The sequence below is a fragment of the Leopardus geoffroyi genome, chromosome C3 (assembly GCF_018350155.1).
Source record: "Leopardus geoffroyi isolate Oge1 chromosome C3, O.geoffroyi_Oge1_pat1.0, whole genome shotgun sequence".
Classification (NCBI taxonomy): domain Eukaryota; kingdom Metazoa; phylum Chordata; class Mammalia; order Carnivora; family Felidae; genus Leopardus; species Leopardus geoffroyi.
Genome location: NC_059338.1, coordinates 51,350,595 through 51,372,402, shown reverse-complemented (window position 1 = coordinate 51,372,402; position 21,808 = coordinate 51,350,595). Strand labels below are relative to the sequence as shown.

At 41.3% G+C, this 21,808-nt stretch overlaps 1 protein-coding gene across 5 annotated transcripts in view; it reads right to left on the bottom strand.

Annotated features, from left to right (window-relative positions):
* COP1 (COP1 E3 ubiquitin ligase) overlaps positions 1-20,707 on the bottom strand; it is a 257,893-nt gene extending 237,186 nt beyond the window's left edge. For 4 of the 5 annotated variants that reach the window (XM_045452818.1, XM_045452822.1, XM_045452821.1 and 1 more), the window contains exon 1: positions 20,068-20,704. In XM_045452818.1, coding sequence (XP_045308774.1) covers positions 20,068-20,468 — 401 coding nt within the window. In that variant the 5' untranslated portion in view covers positions 20,469-20,704. Of the gene's footprint in view, positions 1-20,067 lie in introns of all 5 variants that reach the window. The other variant, XM_045452820.1, reaches the window with a different exon arrangement.
* Positions 20,708-21,808: the final 1,101 nt, after the last annotated feature.

The following is a 21,808-nucleotide window of genomic DNA, read 5'->3' as shown; positions in this document are numbered from 1 at the left end:
GTATAACTGGAATGACAGTTACATCACACAATCACTGTACTGATTAACAAAATATCTATGAAGTACTCAGTACAATTCCCGGTATGCAACATTCAATAAATAGCAGAATATATGAAAAGAAATGATGGAACAATCTGTATCAGTGATAGAAACTTGACAAGAGTGGTCCACCCAAACTAAAAACTTCAAGGAATTCTTACTAGAAATAGGTAAAATAAAGGAAGATGAGGACTGACCAACCATTTGTCTTCCTAAGAAAGGGATGCAGTATCACAGGAAACAGAACACAGAAAAGACTCTAACAATAACAAAACACCACTAACTCTTTCCAATTTTGAGGGGCAAGAACATATTCAGAGTGGGTTTTGGGCAAAACTGTAAACAATCCATTCAGAAACCCTCCTCTCTGCCAATCTATAGCAATCAAGGAGTACGAGCTCAAAGCCCTAAACACAATACAGGCATAGCACAGATGTGAACTGGCAGCCAGGCCAGACATTATAGATACCTAAAATTTTATACAACCTCAAAAACGTTACACAGATGCCCCAAAAATGTTTATAGATCCCCCAAACTCTTTATGGACTCCTGACACAGTGGCATCACAAAAAGAGGGGAAAAAAACATGGCTTAAAGATCTGCTGGGACTGTTCACACCTCCCACACCACATAACACAAGTAACTCTTACAAATCAAGACAGAAAATCCAATAGGAAGGGTGTCTGGCTGGCTAAGTCGGTGGAGCTTGTCACTCTTCATCTTGGGGTTGTGAGTTTGAGCCCCATGCTGAGTGTGGAGAGTACCTAAAAATAAAATCTTTAGGGGCACTTGGGTGGCTTAGTCAGTTAAGTGTCCAACTCTTAGTTTCAGCTCAGGTCATGATCTTGTGGTCTGCGAGTTCAAGCCCCACATGGGGCTCTGTGCTGACAGCTCACACAGAGGTTGGAGCCTGGTTCAGATTCTGTGTCTCCCTCTCTCTCTGCCCCTCCCATGCTCCCACTCTGTCTGTACCTCTCAAAACTAAATAAACCTTAAAAAAATTTTCTTTAATTAAAAAATTAAATCTTTAGGGGCACCTGGGTGACGCAGCTTGCTGAGGGTCTGACTCTTGATTTAGGCTCAGGTCATGATCCCAGGGTCGTGAGATAGAGCCCCACATCAGGCTCCATGCTGAACGTGGAGCCTGCTTAAAATTCTCTCTCCCTGTGCCCCTCTCCCCCGCTCACAAGCTCTCTCTCTCTCAAATAGGTAAATAATAAACAAATAAATAAAATCTTAAAAGAAAAAAATGGGAAAAAATGTGAATTCCTAATTCACAGAATTCACACACTGCCTTTCAAGTATATGAAAAAATGTTCCAACTCAGTAGTAATCAAGAAATGCAAAAAAAAAAAAAAAAAAAAGAAGAAGAAGAAGAAGAAGAAAGAAAAAAAGACAAGGGGGGGGGTGTATCGGGATGGCTCAGTCAGTTAAGTATCCGACTTTGGCTCAGGTCATACCTGTGGTTCATGGATTCGAGCCCTGCATCAGGCTCTGTGCTGACAGGTCGGAGCTTGGAGCCAGTTTCAGATTCTGTGTCTCCCTCTCTCTCTGCCCCTCCCCTGCTCACGCTCTGTCTCTCCCTCTCTCAAAAATAAACATTAAAAAAAAAAATTTAAAGGGGGCGTCTGGGTGGCTCAGTTGACTAAGCAGAGTCTGACTCTTGATTTCAGCTCAGGTCATGATCTCATGGTTTGTGATTTCGAGCCCCACATCAGGCTCTACACTAACAGTGTAGAGCCTGCTTGGGATTCTCTCTCATTCTCTCTCTCTGCTCCTCCCCTGTTATAAATAAATAAATAAATAAATAAATAAATAAATGTGTATGTATGTATGTGTATATATGTATATATACATATATACATATACTAAAAAACACAACAAAATAACAATTCATCACCATTAGGTATTAGAACACTGGAATACCAAGTATGTTAGCTAAGACATGAAAAACAAGAATCTTCATGCAGAGATATTCTAGCAAGCAACCTAGACTGAGTATTCATATATTTATGACCAAGCAACCCCACTCCTGAGATTACATGTAAATAGCTAAAGACATGTAAATAGCATGCTATTACATGTAAATAGCAAAGACTTGATTATATGCATATCATGTGTATTTAAATGCATATACACGTATGGACGTAGGTACTTAAACATATGTGGCTGTGCATATGCTTATGTGTGAGTGCATGTCTGTGTAGAGTCATGCATGAGGACACTTGAAACAAGCCACACACTTATGACAGCAGGGAATTAGAAGAAGCCCTAATGCTCATAATAACTACAATAAAGAAGCAAAATGTGTTTGAATATACACTATAAAATTTCATGCAACAGTCAGAAGGAATGAACCAAAGGTACATGGAGGCATGGCTAGATGCTTTGTCAAGTGAAAATAGAAATGAAAAGATCTGTGGCATAATGCAATTTATATAAATGTAAAACATGCAAAAAATATATTTCACAAGGATACATGTATTCAAAGACCTACATAAATCACCAAGTCAGGAGAAAAAAAAATGAAATGGCGAAAGTAATAAAATCTCTTATTCAATAGGATCTAAGAATGTCATCAACAACAAGATGTAACATTATATATACCACTAAAAAAGAAACAACTCTGCTAATGAATAGTAATTTTATTTACGTTTCTCTAAAACACTCTTTTAGACTTCAGTTTTATCAGATACCACTATTGTGAAAAAAAATACACACATACATATAATTAGAATTTTCCTACAAAATTCTCATTCTTCAGAGTCTAACTTTTCTGAATCACTTCTGACTAAGTTACTGATATCCAGATTTTCCACACAGTATTCTCCTTGACTTTGGTGAGGTGACATTTATTAAGAGAATCCTACCGGTACTGGGATCTTAAGTCAGGTTTACATTTAGCCAGCTAACCTACATCTGACTCCAGCTTCAGGAATGTTGCTAAACATGTCTAATTCACCACATCCCAGAACCTCCTCCACCCTTCACTCCCACATACAAATTTTTAGTTCATAGGGAATAAAACAATAATTCACAATTGTCTCAGAGAATTTCTTCAATCTGCTGAAACCTAGTCAAGTTTTGAGGCAGGCATTTTTTTATGTTTACACGTCTATATGAAATGACCACATGAAGCTACATCCAACTGCCACGTAGCAAACGGGAATTTTTTTTTAGTTCTATAATCTATAAAACATAGTCCAATTTTCAGATATGTCAAAGTGTAAAAAAGAAAAAAAAGTTCAATTTAGAATCAAAGAAATGTGACAAAGTAAAACAAAGCAAACAAAACAAAACAAAGCCTTGGATGGGCCAAAGGACAATGTGAAACACAATGCCCTCACTCCGCACTTGAGGTGAAAACTTAACTGTAAGTGGACTTACCCTCTTGCTATGCACACTTAGAAAACAAGAAGGGGAGGAGGACTGGACACTAGGCAGCACAGTACTGAGATCTCTGAGGCAAGGGGAGCAAATGAAGTGAACCCTATCCCAGACCCAGCTTTTTGCCTTCACCGAAAGCTTCACAAGCCAAAGAAAGGAGAAGCCAAACAGCACCCCAATCTCACCATGTCCAGTAAGGATAAAGGGGAAAGACTTTACAGGGCAAGACACCAAAGAGGAAGCAGACGCAAAGAAAAAGAATTCTAGAAATCTACACAGGGTTCTCAAGTCTGTTGTTGAATACGAGTCCTATGTGCCCAGGGTAAAACTCTACAAGATCAGTTAAAAATGGCCAGGAAATGATAAAACACAGGGTATTTAATAGAAAACCCAGAAGAGTCATTAGCGTGGAAATAAACTGGCTCCAGAAAAATGGCTCCTCATAACCCACCCTCAAAACAATTTTAAATTAATTTATTTATAACAACTGCATGCGAATCTACAATTTTCTCAAAACAAAAACTTTAATTACAAAAAAATTAACTAAATTAAAAAACATAATACTCAAAAGGATCAAACTGATCTGCAAGGAACTTTACTTACTGCCAGAACAAAGTCCAATACTCTCTGTAGAGAAAGAAAGCAAAATCCAGCATTCAGTAATGGCAAGTTTATAATGTCGACTATCCAATAAAAAAAATTACGAGACATGTACAACAGTAGGAAACTGTGACCCATAAAGAGGAGGAAAACCACTCTAGAGAAACAAAAAGTTAATAGAATTAGCAGAAAATTCTTGAAAACATATATTACAAATATGCTCCATAATTTATTTTTTTTAATTTTTTTTTTTCAACGTTTATTTATTTTTGGGACAGAGAGAGACAGAGCATGAACAGGGGAGGGGCAGAGAGAGAGGGAGACACAGAATCGGAAACAGGCTCCAGGCTCTGAGCCATCAGCCCAGAGCCCGACGCGGGGCTCGAACTCACGGACCGCAAGATCGTGACCTGGCTGAAGTCGGACGCTTAACCGACTGCGCCACCCAGGCGCCCCTCAAATATGCTCCATAATTTAAAAGATCACAAAAGTATAATGAGGAAAACAGAAGATATACAACGGACCAATTAAAAGCCTACAGGTTAAAAATACAGTGCCTAAAAATATAGCAAAAGACGTGCACTCATAAGAAAGTAAAATATAAAATTCCTAGAAATTTTAAAAACACATCAAACACAAAGGATTACTTCCACAAGCTCATCAATACATGAAACATAAGTTAAGGAAGGAAGCCATGAATGTTTGAAGATCGGCCAACAGACATTATCCAAATTAAAACATAAAAAGAAAACAAAAAAAAGAAGACGGAAAATCCAAGAGCTCTTGTGAAGACCTTTCCATACCCACCTCCAAAAACTAAAGGCAGATATTATTATACTGCACAACCTTAAGCTTGCCAAAGGGTTATCTATGTCATTTAACTGCATGTAAAAACCACCACTGCAGGGGCACCTGGGTGGTTCATTTGGTTAACTGTCCAATTCTTGGTTATGGTTCAGGTCTTGAATGACGTCATGGTTATGGGATTGAGACCCCCCCCAAACACACATTGGGGATTCTATCTCCCGAGCTCTCTCTCTCTGCCCCTCTCCTTGCTCTCTCATTCAAAAAAATAAATCTTAAAAAAATAAGTAAAAATCAACACTGCAGAACACATACAAAAGACTTTTTTAAATGCCACTATTTTGCATTTATAAAGCACACAATTGTCAAGGGTGATATCACAATCAGTTTGACTCTCAGGTTACATTTTTAATCAGTAACGTATTTATAAATTCCCTAATATCTGTATGTATTCCCTGCTTCAAAAACAGCATCCAAATTTACTGACTAGTACACAATATAATCTCAAAACTCTTCAATAAAACAGTGAGTACACTGTTGAATCCATGTAGATCTTGGTACTGACACTAACTCCATTACGCTGCAACAAAATGTTTCAACTGCCTCATAGTAGTTCTGGTTCTAACTAACCAAACATTCAAATCTTTCAAAGATTAAGTACTAAAAACATATCATTACCAAGATAATCAAAGCAAGGTACAGGGGCGCCTGGGTGGCTCAGTCGGTTAAGCTTCCGACTTTGGCTCAGGTCGTGATCTCGCGGTCCATGAGTTCGAGCCCCGTGTGGAGCTCTGTGCTGACAGCTCAGAGCCTGGAGCCTGTTTCAGATTCTGTGTCTCCCTCTCTCTGACCCTCCCCCGTTCATGCTCTGTCTCAAAAATAAATAAACGTTAAAAAAAATTTAAAAAAAAAGCAAGGTACAATCTAGAGTCATTTGAAAAAATAAAGAGTGGTTACACCTCATCTAAACCAAAGAACCACTTTCATAGTTTGATACCAAATGCCAAACCTTAGCAATTCTTTTCTGTAATTCCATAATTCACAATGTATTTGTACATGTATTATATAATTTAAACCTCACAATTCTATACTAGAATATTACTATATCTTAACTTACCAAGAAAACAGACTCGAAGTCAATCATTTATTTGCCTAAAGTTAAATTTCAGGGCTTCTAACTCTAAGTCCAGTGCACTTGCACTACGCTACAATCTCAGAAGATAAAGGAAACAAACAATACGCGGCACTACGACTATGAAAACTGTCAGCACATAGAAAATCTTAGAAGAAAATTATTTCGAATATACAAAAACTTATGTGGGGCACCTGGGTGGCTCAGTTGGTTGGGCGGCGGACTTTGGCTCAGGTCATGATCTCACGGTTTGTGAGTTAGAGCCCCGCGTCGGGCTCTGTGCTGACAGCTTGGAGCCTAGAGCCTGCTTCAGATTCCGTATCTCTCTCTCTCTGCCCCTCCCCTGCTCATGCTCTCAATAATGAATAAACGTTAAAAAAAATTTTTTTTAAAAACTTATGTTCATCCTTCAAGGCTAAGACATCCAAGCAAAAGTCAGTAGCCACAGGAATATTTCTTCCTTCCTCTCAAAATGTCCAAAACTTCCAATTTCTCTATCTTCCTCCTTCCCCTTCTACCAGTAGCCATGTAAGCATCCCCAAGCCATCCTCTATTTTCAACTGGCCCCAGAGAATTTACTTGAAAGAAAAGGAAATGAGTGAAAAGGAGAAAATAAATCTCAAATCCTCCTTTCACACCAACATTGGTAACATGAGATCCTCCACACCAACCTTCACAGACAGCCGTTCAGTTCCAGCCTCTGTCCCATCATCACACTCCTTCCTACTTTCACTTGATACGATAAAATGCCCTAAAAAAGAACTTTAATCTTTTTTTCAAAAGTAGAGATTATATTTATTTGGTATTTCTACCTAACCTATCTCCATTAAGACCTGGGTTTAATGTCTTACGTCACACATTCCATAAACAAAGACAGAGCATGCAACTCTTGATCTCATAGTCATGAGTCAAGCCCCGCCCTGGGTATAGAGTTGACATACATATATACATACATACATAAAAACTTTAAAAAAAAAAAAAAAAAGGTAATAGCCCAGTCAGTTAAGCGTCCAACTTGGGCTCAGGTCATGATCTCATGGTCCGTGGGTTCGAGCCCTACATCAGGCTCCACACTGGCAGTGCGGAGCCGGCTTGGGATTTTTTCTCTCTCTCTGCAACATCCCCCCCGCCCCCCACCACTCACGTTTTCTCTCTCTCTCTCTCTCTCAAAAATAAAAGGAACGAAGGAGACTCAAAACAGCTTTCTTCTCCTAAATGTCTGTTTATTTATCTTGAGGAGCAGAGATTTTAAAAGGATAAGACCACAATGGGCCAGGAAAGAAAGGACATGATGATTACTAACACCAGTAACAGGCGGGGCACCTGGGTGCTTCAGTCAGTTAGACATTTGACTCTTGATTTTATCTGATTCTTGATTTCAGCTCAGGTCATGGCTGGGTCAGGTCATGGTTCCTGAAATGAGCCCCGAGCTGACAGTGCAGAGCTGCTTGGGATTCTCTTTCTCCCTCTCTCTCGGCCTTTCCCACACTCACACGTGTGCACTCTCTCTGTGTAAATAAATAAAACTTGAAAAAAAAAATACAAGTAACAGGCATGAAAAGATAAAGTGGAGGGGTGCCTGGGTGGCTCAGTTGGTAAGCGTCCGACTTCAGCTCAGGTCATGATCTCACAGTTCGAGCCCTGTATCGAGCTCTGTGCTGACAGCTCGGAGCCCAGAGCCTGCTTCAGATTCTGTGTCTCCCTCTCTCTCTGCTCCTCCCCCACTCACACTCTGTCTCACTTTCAAAAATAAATAAACATTAAAAAAAAATTTTAATAAAAAAAATAAAGTGGAGCCAATCTCTGGTATTCACCAGAAATAAATAAATCAATAAAAGTAGCTTGGATCAGGAAATCAAATATGGCCAAGAAGTGTTACTACTGATTCCCACAGGATGAAAATTACCCAATACACTCTCAATCTTGTCCTGGATGTTATTCTATTCACACATTCCCAGGACTCCTCCTTAAACAGAGCATTAATTCTAACTATCATCAAAGGCTTAGAATTGGAGAATTTTCATTGGGTTTGTATACATTTAAGATAGGTGGAAGAATTAGGACAATGACTTCATGGGGGAACACCAGGACTAGGCCTCATAGGATCTAGAGGGTTGGATTCAAGGTGGATCTACAGACTTCAGCACAGCAGTACAGATCTTCACTAGTGCTCTACCATTAATGTGACTAGCTTCTATTTTCTGCTATCAAGAATATCAGTTTGCAATATACAGTCCTTCCAACAATACTACATCAAGAACTTTAATCAAAACAGTCCAATTCAGGTGTTTACTTATTTCAAATTCCTAATACAGAAAACATGATTGACCCAAAACATCCTTTCAAGACAATTCCAAGATGATGTAATTGTTATATTTTAGTCACACTTCAGAAGAGGCCAATCACAGACCAATCAACTAAAGAAGATACAAGTTCACACAGAAGAAAAAAAACATTGCCTACAGAGGAGGGGCTACAGAAACAGAAATCTGTATTGTAAGGAAGTAGGGACAGGAAGGTGTCCCATATCTTACATGGACAACACCCCTAGCCCATTATCCAGGGATAAAAGACATCTCTAAGTTGCATGGAAGAGGTGTCCTTTATATCCTTATGTGGATTTTTTAAAGTAACTTTCTTAAAAAATTGTTTTATTAAGTTTTGTTTTACAAATGCAGTACTGAATTTAAATTATAATCTAATTAAATTAGCCTTCTGTTCTTTTTTTTTTTTAATGTTTATTTTTGAGAGAGTGTGCACGCACACATACTTATGGGGGAAGGGCAGAGAGAGGGAGACAGAGGACTCAAAGCAGGCTCCAAGCTGTCAGCACAGAGCCCTATGCGGGGCTCAAACTCACAAACTGTGAGATCATGACTTGAGCCAAAGTTGGACGCTTAATGGCCTGAGCTCCCAGGCACCCCTAGCCTTCTGCTCTTGAACTTTTGAAAACCCCAAAACTATAAATAACACATACTTGCACAGAAATTGCATTCAACCAAAAGGTGAAAATCTGGACAGGACAATGACTTTTCTCTGAACTTTACTTTGGCTATGAAAAAGTATATTGTTGACTGACTCAAGTTAATTATTAAAGATCAAAACACAACCTTCAAAAAGTAGTAGCAGAAGAGCCAGTAAGTCCATAAAAAGATGTTCAGTATCACTAGTCAATATGGGAAAATAAATCAAAGCCACAATGAGATACCTGACATGCGCTACATTGACTGTAATCAAAAAAATTTTAGGGATGCTTGGGTGGTTCAGTCGGTTAAGCACTTGACTTCAGGTCATGATCTCGCCATTTGTGGGTTCAAGCCCCGCATCAGGCTCTGTGCTGACAGCTACGAGCCTGGAGTCTACTTCAGGTTTTCTCTCTCTCTCTCTCTCTCTCTCTCTCTCTCTCTCTCCTCCCCCCCATTCACATTCTGTCTCTCTCTCAAAAATAAACATTAAAAACATTTTAAAAATAAAATATTACCAAAAAAATTAATATTGTATGTCTAAACAACCCACAGTTCAAGCAAGAAATTACTAAGTATTTTCAAATGAATGAAAATTAAAAGATACCTCTAATGCAAGGATTAGAAAAGGCCAAATCAGTTATCTAACCTTCCATATTCACAAACCAAAAGAAGATGAAATTCAAAACCGAACGAAATAATAAAAATAAAACCAAAAATTAGTAAAATGGAAGATGGACAGGGATGCCTGGGTGGCTCGTCCACCTCTGGATTTCAGCTCAGGTCATAATCTCATGCTTTTTGAGTTCCAGCCCTGTGTCAGGCTCACTGAAAGTGAGGAGTCTGTTTGGAATTCTCTCTCTCCCTCTCTCTGCCCCTCCCCACCACAGGTGCACACACTCACTCATTACCTAAATAAACTTTAAAAAATAAATTAGAAAATTAAATGGACAAACTATATAGAAAATTAGTAATCCCAAAATGAGTAATTTGAAAAAAATAATAAAATTAATAATCCTCTAAACTGTTCAAGAAAAAAAAAAAGAAAACACAAATTACCACTAGCAGGAATGAAAGAAGCAGTATCCCCCCAGGGTAGGGCCCCTGGGTTCAGCTTAGACTCTTGATTTCGGCTCAGGTCACGATGTCACAGTTCGTGGGATCAAGCCCCAAGTCTCATAGGGCTCCACACTGACAGCAGGGAGCCTGCTTGGGATTTTTGCTCCTCCCCTGCTCACATGCACTCAAGTGTGCTCACTCTGCCTCTCAAAATAAATAAATAAACTTAAAAGAAAAAAAGGGCACCATCCCTCCAAATCCCATAAACATCAAAATGTAAGAAGAGGGGTGCCTGGGTGGCTCAGTCGGTTGAGTGTCCGACTTTGGCTCAGGACATGATCTCTCCAATCAGAGTTGTAGCCCAACATCGGGCTCTGTGCTGACAGCTCAGAGCCAGGAGCCTGTTTCAGATTCAATGTCTCCCTCTCTCTCTCTCTCTCTCTCTCTCTCTCTCTCTCTCTCTCTGCCCCTCCCCCTGCTCGTGCTGTCTCTCTCTCACTCTCTCTCAAAAATAAATAAAAGTTAAAAAATAATAAATAAAAGTGTAAGGAAATATTATGAACTTTATGTTAATAAGTTCAATAACTTGGGTGAAATGGACAAATCCCTTAACAAACTACCAAAGCTCACTTAAGACATAAAGAACAGTTACTGGCACAAAAACAGACACTCAGGTCAATGAACAGAACAGAGAACCCAGAAACGGACCCACAAACATATGGCCAACTAATCTTTGACAAAGCAGGAAAGAATATCCAATGGAATAAAGACAGACTCTTCAGCAAATGGTACTGGGAAAACTGGACAGTGACATGCAGAAGAATGAACTTGGACCATGTTCTTACACCATACACAAAAATAAACTCAAAATGGGTAAGAGACCTAAATGTAAGATAGGAAGCCATCAAAATCCTTGAGGAGAAAGCAGGCAAAAACCTCTTTGACCTCAGCCTCAGCAACTTCTTACTCAACACATCTCCGGAGGCAAGGGAAACAAAAGCAAAAATGAACTATTGGGATCTCATCAAAATAAAAACCTTCTGCACAGCGAAGGAAACAATCAGCAAAACTTAAAGGCAATCAACAGAACAGGAGAAGATATTTGCAAATGACATATCAGATAAAGAGTTAGTATCCAAAATCTATGGAAAATTTATCAAACGCAACACCCAAAAAGCAGATAATCCAGTGAAGAAATGGGCAAAAGACATGAATAGATACTTCTCCAGAGAAGACATCCAGATGGCCAACCGACACATGAAAAAATGCTCAACTTCACTCATCATCAGGGAAATACAAATCAAAACCACAATGAGATACCACCTCACACCTGTCAGGATGGCTAACATTAACAACTCAGGCAACAACAGATATCGGTGAGGATGTGGAAAAAGAGGATCTCTTTTGCACTGCTGGTGGGAATGCAAACTGGTGCAGCCACTCTGGAAAACAGTGTGGAGGTTCCTCAAAAAATTAAAAATATAACTACCCTACGACCTAGCAATTGCACTACTAGGCATTTATCCATGGGATACAGGTGTGCTGTTTCGAAGGGACACACGCACCCCTAATGTTTATAGCAGCACTATCAACAATAGCCAAACTATGTAAAAAGTCCAAATGTCCATCAATGGATGAATGGATAAAGAAGATGTGGTATAGGGGTGCCCGGGTGGCTCAGTCAGTTGAGCATCTGACTTCCACTCAGGTCATAATCTCATGGTTTGTGAGTTCAAGCCCCATGTTGGGCTCACTGCTGTCAGTTGGAGCCCGCTTTGGATCCCCGGTCCCACTCTCTCTCTGCCCCTCCCCCACTCACTTTCTCTCTCAAAAATAAATGAACATTAAAAAACATTAAAAACAGTTTTGCAGTATATTATAAAGTTAAATATGCACTTGGCCATACAACCCAACAATAATACACTCCTAGATATTTACCCAAGAGAGAAGGTATGTCCACATGAATACCTGAACATGAATTTTTACAACTTTCTTTACGATTACCAAAAACTAGAAACAAAAAAAATCAAATCTCTTTAAACTGATTATATATACATATCATGTTATATATCCATATAACAGAATACTACTCAGCAATTAAAAGAAAAAATTAGTGACATACTCAACATTAAATCTCAAAAACATTATGCCAAATAAAAAAAGAGTCAGGGGCGCCTGGGTGGCGCAGTCGGTTAAGCGTCCGACTTCAGCCAGGTCACGATCTCGCGGTCCGTGAGTTCGAGCCCCGCGTCGGGCTCTGGGCTGATGGCTCAGAGCCTGGAGCCTGTTTCCGATTCTGTGTCTCCTTCTCTCTCTGCCCCTCCCCCGTTCATGCTCTGTCTCTCTCTGTCCCAAAAATAAATAAACGTTGAAAAAAAAAAAAAAAAAAAAAAAGAGTCAGACACAGGGGTGCCTGGGTGGCTCAGTTGGTTGAGAATCTCACTTCAGCTCAGGTCATGATCTCACAGTTCCTGAGTTCGAGCCCCACATCAGGCTAGGCTCTCTGGTGTCAGCACAGAGCCCGCTTCAGATCCTCTGTCCCCCTCTCTTTCTGCCCCCTCCCCAAAAAATAAATAAAACATTAAAAAAATAGACACAAAAGACTGCATATTGAAAAACTCCCTTAATACAAAATCCTAGGAAAGGCAAAACTATAGTGCTAGAAAAATCACTGGTTGCCAGGTGTTGAAGCGGGGGGAACAGATACGTGCAAAGTGCTGGCACAAGCGAACTTTCCAGTGTAATAAAAATGTTCTAGATCTCGATTAGGGTGGTGATAATACAGACGTATTCACTTATCAAAACTCACTGAACTACACAATTAAAACTAGTGATTTCTACTGTATACAAATTATACCTTAATAAAGCTGATTTTAAACAAAATCTCCAGGGGCACCTAGATGGCTCAGTTGGTTAAGCATCCGACTTTGGCTCAGGTCATGATCTTGCAGTTCGGTGAGTTTGAGCCCCACACTGGGCTCTCTGCTGACAGCCCAGAGCCTGGAGCCTGCTTCATATTCTGTGCCTCCCCCTCTGCCCCTCCCCCGCTCGCTTTCTCACATTCTATTCTGTCTCTGTCTCTCAAAAATAAATAAGCATTAAAAAAAAAATTTAAGCAAAAACCCCAGCCTCTGAATTAAAGGCAAAGTAATACAGTGGTTAACTTGAGCTCTGAACCAAAATGTCTGGATATACATACGGATACCACCACTATTAACTGTATGAACTGCAACAAATTACATAACCTCTCTGTCATTTCCTCATCTATAAAATGGAAATTATGAAAGTATCTGCATCAAACAATTATCATGAAGACTGAATAGGTAATGTTAAACCATTAGAACAGTGCCTTGCAGGGGCACCTGGGTGGCTCTGTCGGTTAAGCATCCGACTTCTGGGCTCAGGTTCAAGCCCAGAGTCAGGCTCTGTGCTGACAGTGGAGCCCACAGTCCACTTAAAGTTCTGTCTCCCCCTCTCTATGGCCCCCTCTCAAAAATAAATAAACATTAAAAAGAAGAGAAGAAGAAGAAGAAGAAGAAGAAGAAGAAGAAGAAGAAGAAGAAGAAGAAGGAGAAGAAAGAACGAACAGTGCCTTGCAAATAACAACGGCCTATCCTAGAGCATGTATTTTATCAGGAGTATGTATACCAAGCCAATGGTTAGTACATCACATTCACTTTAGGGTGGACTTGGTATTTATTAACTTTGAATTTAAAGTATCTAAAGGAGTCCCAAAAATAGTTATCTGTAATTTTTACTTAACCAACTTTGTCTCAATACCTTCATTAAACCCAAAATGCCGATCTGTGAAGTAACACTGAAGCCACGGAATTCCAATACAAGAGACTACTTGGGCTTGGGGTCATGTGTTCCAGCTCTGAATTTGGTGAAGAACAGCACCCACCCCAAACCGCACAGACTAGGAAGAGAGAAAGATGGGCTTCCACAGGTTAATACCAGAATTTTAGTGAACAGAAATCAGACCACCTATTATACAACCCTACTCTCTACATAGAAACACAGACAAAAACAGTTCATGAAACTTAATTATGAAAAATGAAAGAACAATTAACTTGTATGAAGAGAAAACAATTTACTCTCAATGAAATATTAGTTGAGATGGTAGGAACCTATACATCTAGAACATGGCACATACATGTACGAAGAGAGACGGCAAAGAACAAGTAAGGTGAAGGGCACAGATGGGGAAACACCACATACAAAAACAAGTCAAGAATTTAAGAAGCATTTTATTTTGTATAATACAAATTTTAACAGGAAAGAGAAGACTAATTCAACTGTTAAACCTTTTCTCCCAAGCTGTAGCAGCTTTGAGGAAAAGGACTGCAGGCTAAATACTTTTGTAAGTATTCAAAACAGAAAGAAAACCCCAGTAACAATATATACATTTAAGGAGAAAAAATGAGCAACAAGGTTTAAGGCTACAGTTACTTTAATCAATAACAATTTTTAGGGTCTCCTGGTTGGTTCAGTAGTTAGAGCATGTGACTCTTGACCTCCGGGTTGTGGATTCCAACCCCACATCAGGTGTCGAGATTACTTACAAAAATAAAATCTTTTAAAAAAAAACATTTTTTAGAATATGATCAAATAAGTAATGTTGGTTTATAATCAGAAAAGGCTTTGGGGTGCCTGGGTGGCTCAGTCGATTAAGCATCCAACTCTGCGTTTCATCTCAGGTCATGATTTCATGGTTCCTGGGTTCGAGCCCCGCCCTGGGCTCCATGCTGACAGCTCAGAACCTGCTTAGGATGGTCTCTTTCCCTCCCCAGGGGACTTGCACACGCGCGCGCGCGCGCTCTCTCTCTCTCTAATTAACTTAAAAAAAAAAAAAAGATTTGTAAAAGAAAAAGGTAGCTATTAACACATTTAGTGATGAACTGCATCAGTACTTTCCTTTCAATTTATAGACCAGAATTCAAGTTGATAGTCTTTCATACGCTATTTCATAATCTTCTCTTTCGTTTGCTCTACCACTTCATTCACCTAAGTCTTCTGCTGACAATGAGGTAGACAACCCGCCATCTGACAGCCAGAAAGAGCATTATGAACTGCTATGATTTAATATCATTTTCTGCAGAGCATCTTTCGCCATCATTGTCACCCAAATGGTACATGCATTATAACGCAAGAGATTCATCAAGCTTCAGTTTTGCAGATTCAAGCAAGTTCTTGCCTGATGTTACTACAATAACAACATAATGAATTCTACAGTTTATTTCAGTAGCTGAATACACTTTAACAGCTCTTGAAAATACATTTAATCCTATTTAGAAGCTCACTAGGCTTTCAATAGGCCACCTAAATTTTTCATTTACTTTTCGGTTGCAAGAGAAATCATACACCATAATTCAGGAACTTTCAAATATTTTTCACCCTGATACCCAGTAAAACATACACTGCACATACACTGTGTGTAAGTATGTAACCAAAAGTTCAAAGTTGTCTGTACCACAAGTTATATGATTTCTATTTTATTTCACTTATTGATAGCCAGAAAAACACAATAGCAAGAATGATCAATAGGTTTCATCTTTAGCGCTAAATGTGATTAGTAGGTAATGGCTTCCTAGAGTGCTATGTTGAGGACTCCGGCATACATGTGAATTCAGAAGAATGACGTCTGCCATGGTACTAAGAAGAAGCAACGATGTCAGGATATGAAACTATAATTATATGACTAAAAGTCTCTCTCTCTGCATTAAATCATGAGCTCCTTCAGGATGGTCTATTATTAACAGCATGACACAAGAGAGGCAGTCACATATTTATTAAAGAGTAGATCTATTCAATGTAGATCCTACCTATTTTGTATTAGGCAGGTGATCAGAATTAACCTTCCCACAAGGGGCTTACTATCTACTTGAAAATACTTATTTCTGGGGCGCCTGGGTGGCTCTGTCAGTTAAGCATCCGACTTCCGCCTAGGTCATGATCTCGCCGTTCCTGAGTTCAAGCCTGGTATCAGGCTCTGTACTGACAGCTTCAAGCCTGGAGCCTGTTTCAGATTCTCTCTCTCTCTCTCTCTCTCTCTCTCTCTCTTTCTGCCCCTACCTCACTCTCTCGCTCTCTCTCTCTCAAAAATAAACATTAAAAATATAAATAAAAAAGAAAATATTTATTTCTGCATCAACTTAGACAATAACTGAGACTTGCAGAGGTAGAAAAAGGAATTTAGGTAGTTGGAAAAGCTAATGCAGAGGCAACAGTAATGTGATAGAAGAAAGAAGTCATCTTAGATTCATCAATTTAGTTAAATGGCTCATGTAAGAAAAATTAGAAAAATCAAAATAACAAAGACTTCCTTTGAATGTTAAAGATTTACCCAACTTCAGCTAAATACTACCCTCTCCTGTACTACAGATTCTCCAACTACAACACACTATTAGAATCATCTTCAACTTGGGGCACGTAGGTGGCTCAGTTGGTTAAGTGTCTGACTCTTGATTTCTGCTTAAGTCATGATCTCATGGTTTTTGAGCTTACCAGTGCGGAGCCTGCTTGAAATTCTCTCTCCCTCTCTCTCTGCCCCTACCCCACTTGTGCTCTTTAATCTTACAATAAATAAATGAATAACTTTGAAAAAATTCTCTACAACTTAATACTTTCAATCCTTTGTATGAAAAAAGTATTTACATGAAAAACATAAATTCCTAAAATGTTCATCAGTTGTGCAATTAAATATAAACTTACTTTCAAATATGATAGAAGTCAAGAGAATCCAATGTGTGTTACTGAAAATCAGGCATTTGATTTTAAATCAACTGTTCTCAAAAAAGGGGAAAGATAGGTCATTATCACCTAGGCAGCTTTTGCAAATTACACTACCACTCAAGCCTCCAATTCTAGTATGTCCTCTTGGGACGTGGGCAGGAGGAGAGAGTGGTCAGGGATAAACAATATATCTCCTGTGATTATGAAACAGCTGTTTCCCTCCAACCTACCACATTTAAGAACCAGGAGGCTAGGGGTGCCTGGCTGGCTCAGTTGGTGGAGTATGCAACTCTTAATCTCGGGATTGTAAATTCAAACCCCGAGTTGGATGCAGAGATTTCCTTAAGAATAAAATCTTAAAAAAAAAGGTGGGGGGGGGGGGGGGAGTAGCATAGGCTAAAAAATACAAATAAAGCACTAAATTGAGAACTGGGAGATCTGAGCTCTCATTTTACCCATAGCTGACCAATCTGAAACAAAATTACTTCTCTGTGCCTCAACGGGAATACAATTATATTAGTATTATAGCAAAACTGGAAGTTATCTATAACTTCACAGAATTGTTTTAAGGATAAAATGAAATGTGAAGTATAAACATAGGTTTTAAAATCTGATGAACAGGGAATTATCACCATTATTCAAGCTTTAGCTTCATTTAAATGGAAAAGCATAAAATAATTTCAGTTGGTTCCGTTTGACCTTGAGGCATATAAGACAAGAACAACCACCCAAAGCCAATTAGAAATGAAAAAGATTCCTTGGCCCCCGCCTAATCCTAATCCCTTTCTCCTACCCCAAAAGGCTGGCCAAACCAAATCTCGCTTGAGAATTGGGAAGATAGATTCCTATTAATGAATTCTTCTGAATATTCAACCTCACCAAAAAAGAAATAATGGACTAATGAGATTCTTAGAAAGTGAAATATTCACAATTTTTTTTAAATGTTTCATTTATTTTTAAGACAGAGAGAGACACAGCATGAGTGGGGATGGGGCAGAGAGAGAGGGAAACACAGACAGAATCTGAAGCAGACTCCGAGCTGTCAGCACAGAGCCTGACACGGGGCTCGAACTCACAAACCGTAAGATCATGACCTGAGCCAAAGTCGGACACTCAACTGACTGAGCCACCCAAGCGCCCCAGAAATATTCACAATTTTTAACTAAAGACTTTCACTGGGCACTTCCAGGTTAGGACTTGGGAAAATAGACTGAAATTGTTAAAAAGTAGGTGACAGACTAACAAAAATTTTAATAATCTTACCTCCCCAAAACCCCGCAAAGAAAAAAAAATCAATGCCAGCTGTTTATACTACTCTATGGCTCTCCAACTCCCTACAAAATGGCCAATAGTAAGTACAATGCAACCCATGTGGTGCCTCGCAGACATTGTGTGCCAAATAAGTATCTTGAATGAATGATGGATTCCTTTATTTCTCACATATTCTATGTGAATGCTATATGAATGGTGACATATTTGTTTTCTTTCAGCCTTCTGAAAAGTAAAATGCCAATGATGGCTAAAGGACAAATCTGAAAATGCTCTTTTTGCTTCATTAGCTTATACTTCATCATATGGCACTCTCAACTGGATACAGACACCTCTTAGACCCAATCACAAACTGGTTATTTATAAATAACAGTCACAATTACAGCCAAGTTTCAATGAAAAATGAATGAATTCTGAATCCAGAATAATTTAAGAACAAGGCAAAAATACGAATGAAGATATTTCTTCATTCTTTGGGGTGCCTGGGCAGGTCAGTCGGTTAAGCATCCGAATTCGGCCAAGGTCACAATCTCACTGTTCGTGAGTTCAAGCCCATCATCCGGCTCTCTGCTGTCAGCACGGGACCCACTCTGGATCCACTGTCCCCTCTCTCTCTCTGCCCTCCCCCACTTGCACTGAGTCTCTCTCAAAATAAATAAGCAAATTTTTAAAAGAAAGAAAGGGGTGTCTAGGTGGCTCAGTCAGTTAAAAAGCGGACTCTTGGTATCAGCTCAGGGCATGATCTCACTGTTCATGAGTTCAAGCCCCACACAGGGCTCTGTGCTGACAGCGAGGAGCCTGCCTGGAATTCATTCTCTCTCTCTCTCTCTCTCTCTCTCTCTCTCCCCCCTCCCCTCTCCCCTGTCCCTCCCTTCCTCCCTCTCTCTCTCAGAATAAATAAAATTTTTAAAGAAAATACATTGAAAAAAAAAGAAAAAAAAGAACTACACCTAAGTCTAATCAATGTATTTCCTACAGTTCCAACTTCTAGCCCTATCTTATTTAATGACAACAATTCACATCATCCTCAACCCTGAAGTAAATCAACTTCCCCTACAATGACAGTGCAGGCCAACTTCCCACATCACTAATATACGAAGTCTATCAACAATTTCCTCCAGAGGAAAAGCATAAAATCCTGCCAGTTCTCACTTAGCTAAAAGCAATTCCTTTCTCATAATCCCACCATTTGGATTGGGTTCTGGATACCAAACCCAATGAAAATCCCAAAACGCTTTCAGTAAAACAATCAACTCCATCTCTCGCTTAATAAGGATAACCCATCTATGTCAAGTATCAAAACTGAATGCTACTGTGTGTCATTCAAGATGCCAACTACGATGCCAAAATGTGTAATACCTGGCGTTTCTCAAAACAGAAGTTCCAGTACACTATAGTGTTACACAAATCTAATACAGTTACATCTGACACACGGATAATATTTAATAGATGTGATTCCCTTTTTCAAGACATTCAGTGACAAGTGGAATTTTTTGTGAACAGACTTTATGACCACAGTAGCCTTAACTGCAGATTTAAAAGTGGCCTACCCTTTGAAGTGGGAGGATACTCACGCACAGGAGAGATATTTACATGAAATACTACTTCTCCTTAAAATACTCATAACCCATGTCTAGAGCACCATCTACCATACTTTCAATAAGCAAATTTTGACCAACTCCACCATGGGAAGCTTAATCCTCTCCCTTTACGAGTTTAATTCACTCCAACAAGCAAAACGGACCGACAGGGTGTCTAACTCACCAGATAGCCATAAAATCCAAGGCCCAACTTTCTCCTTTTACGCACAACCATTTATTTGACCTTCCTTCTCGCCCCCTCTTATTTATCCCCTCAACTCCCCTCACTTCCTCCCCTCCAGCACCGTCCTCTATATTACCCGTACCCTCCCAGCCCCCGGGACTACCAAGCTTTCTTCCCCCCATCAACCACCAGCCTCAAGGTCTGCAGGCACCGCCAAGGCACCAACCACAGACCACCCTCCCACCGGACCCCACCAGCCCAAACAAGAGAAACTCCGCATCCAGCGAAAGGGAGGGCAATGCTCTTCAAACTCACCACACGAAGTCGTTGCTTTTGTCCTCGTAGGAGTTGATGAGCCCGTTGCACAGCGGGGGAAGCAGAGGTCGCTTCCTGCTGCCGCTGCCGAGGCTGGAGCTGCTCCCTCCTACGCCGGCGCTGGGCCTGGCCGCGCAGCTGAGCCGAGACTGGCCGGCGGACACCGCCCCGCCGCCGCTGCCGGACACGGCGGCCGCCACCAGCACAGGCCGCGCCGGGCCCCCGAGGCCGCCCGAGCCCGCGGCCTGGGCCGCCCCGCCGGACGCCGCCGCCGCGGCCGCCGCGGAAGGGGGCGACGGGGAAGAGGACAAGGACGAGGAGGCGGAAGTCACCGAGGAGGCCGCCGAGGAGCCAGGGCTGGTCCCGGCGGAGCCCGACCCGGCCTGGCGGCTCCCAGACATCGTGACTCCCCCCACCTCCGGCCGGGCGCTCAGAGGAGAGGGACCGCGACCCGCCGCCGCCTCCCTCCGCTCAGCCTCAGTGCATCCTGAGGCCGCGCGCCGCGCCGGGAGGTGGGGCTGAGGAACAATAAAGTTGGCTTTTTCAAGGCTGGCACCCGGCAGCGTCCGACGGGAGGGGGCGGAGGAACCTAAAAGCGGAGGAGAAACCACTACCGCTGTCGAGACCGCCGCCGCCGCCGCCGCCACCACCGTGGGCCCCGCAGCAGCCAACCCGGGCGCGCCGAAGGCCGGCCGTGCGCGCACACGAGAGGCGGAAGGGGCGGGAGCGGCGGCGGAGACGACTCCGCGGACCGCTCGGACGCGCGCAGCGCGCTCCCGGCGGCGGTCTAGCAAAGCCGGTCGGGCTCCTCGGCAGCTATTGCAGCTCGTGACGAATGGAGGGCAGGCTGTCCTAAAGGGTGAAAGGACTGCGGAGAGAGGAATGAATGGTAGGGTGGCCAAATGGTTTGGAAGCGAGGGGGAGAGAGAAGTGCGCTCGAAGCTACTGCGCAGGCGCTCTGGTCGCCGACCCTCTTGGTGGCCCGGGGGTCTCTGCTCCACACTCGGAACGGCGCCGGCGCGGAGTCGCTGCACCACGCCTGTTAGGGGAGAGCCGCATTCCTGAACCTGAAGAGGGAGCGGTCGCTGTGGCCGTCGCCCGAGAGGCGGGCGGTGTGACCCAGTGGCGAGGGCCCGGCAGGTGCTTCCGAGTCGCGGTTTGAAGGCTCTGTAGACAGACTGGGACGCAAGGAAAAAAACCCAGAAGCCCTGAGCTGTTGAAAAGAGCACTGGACTGAGAGTCAAGGAGTCCGGGTTCTGCTGTTAAACTATTTCACAGTATCGTGAGGAATAAAGTAACATGAAGTCAGTGAACCGTGCTTTGTAAATTGCAAACGTTGTGGCAAATATTACCAATTTTATTCGACAATGCTTTCTTGTATTTTGAAAAATTATTTACCAAATTAAGCATAACAATAATGGGAAAACATTTAATCTGAACACAGCTCAGTTAAGAACCTCCATTTAATGTGGATCTGATATAATTATCACAAAACAAAGAAACCTGGCAGTTAATAACACGAAAAAATGTGCGATTTCTGGTAGCTTTTTGGAATATCGAAAATTAATTACAGATTTTCATTTGCTATTTTGAGAACCCCAAGATTCTGAGGCATGCAAATTAGAAACAACTGGGTGATTTTCAGTATCCTTTCCAACTCTGTCATCCTTTGCTTCTTAGAGGGAAAGATCCCAGATATAATTCTGTCCTGTGTATTGAAGACCATAGGGGCTGCTGGGGC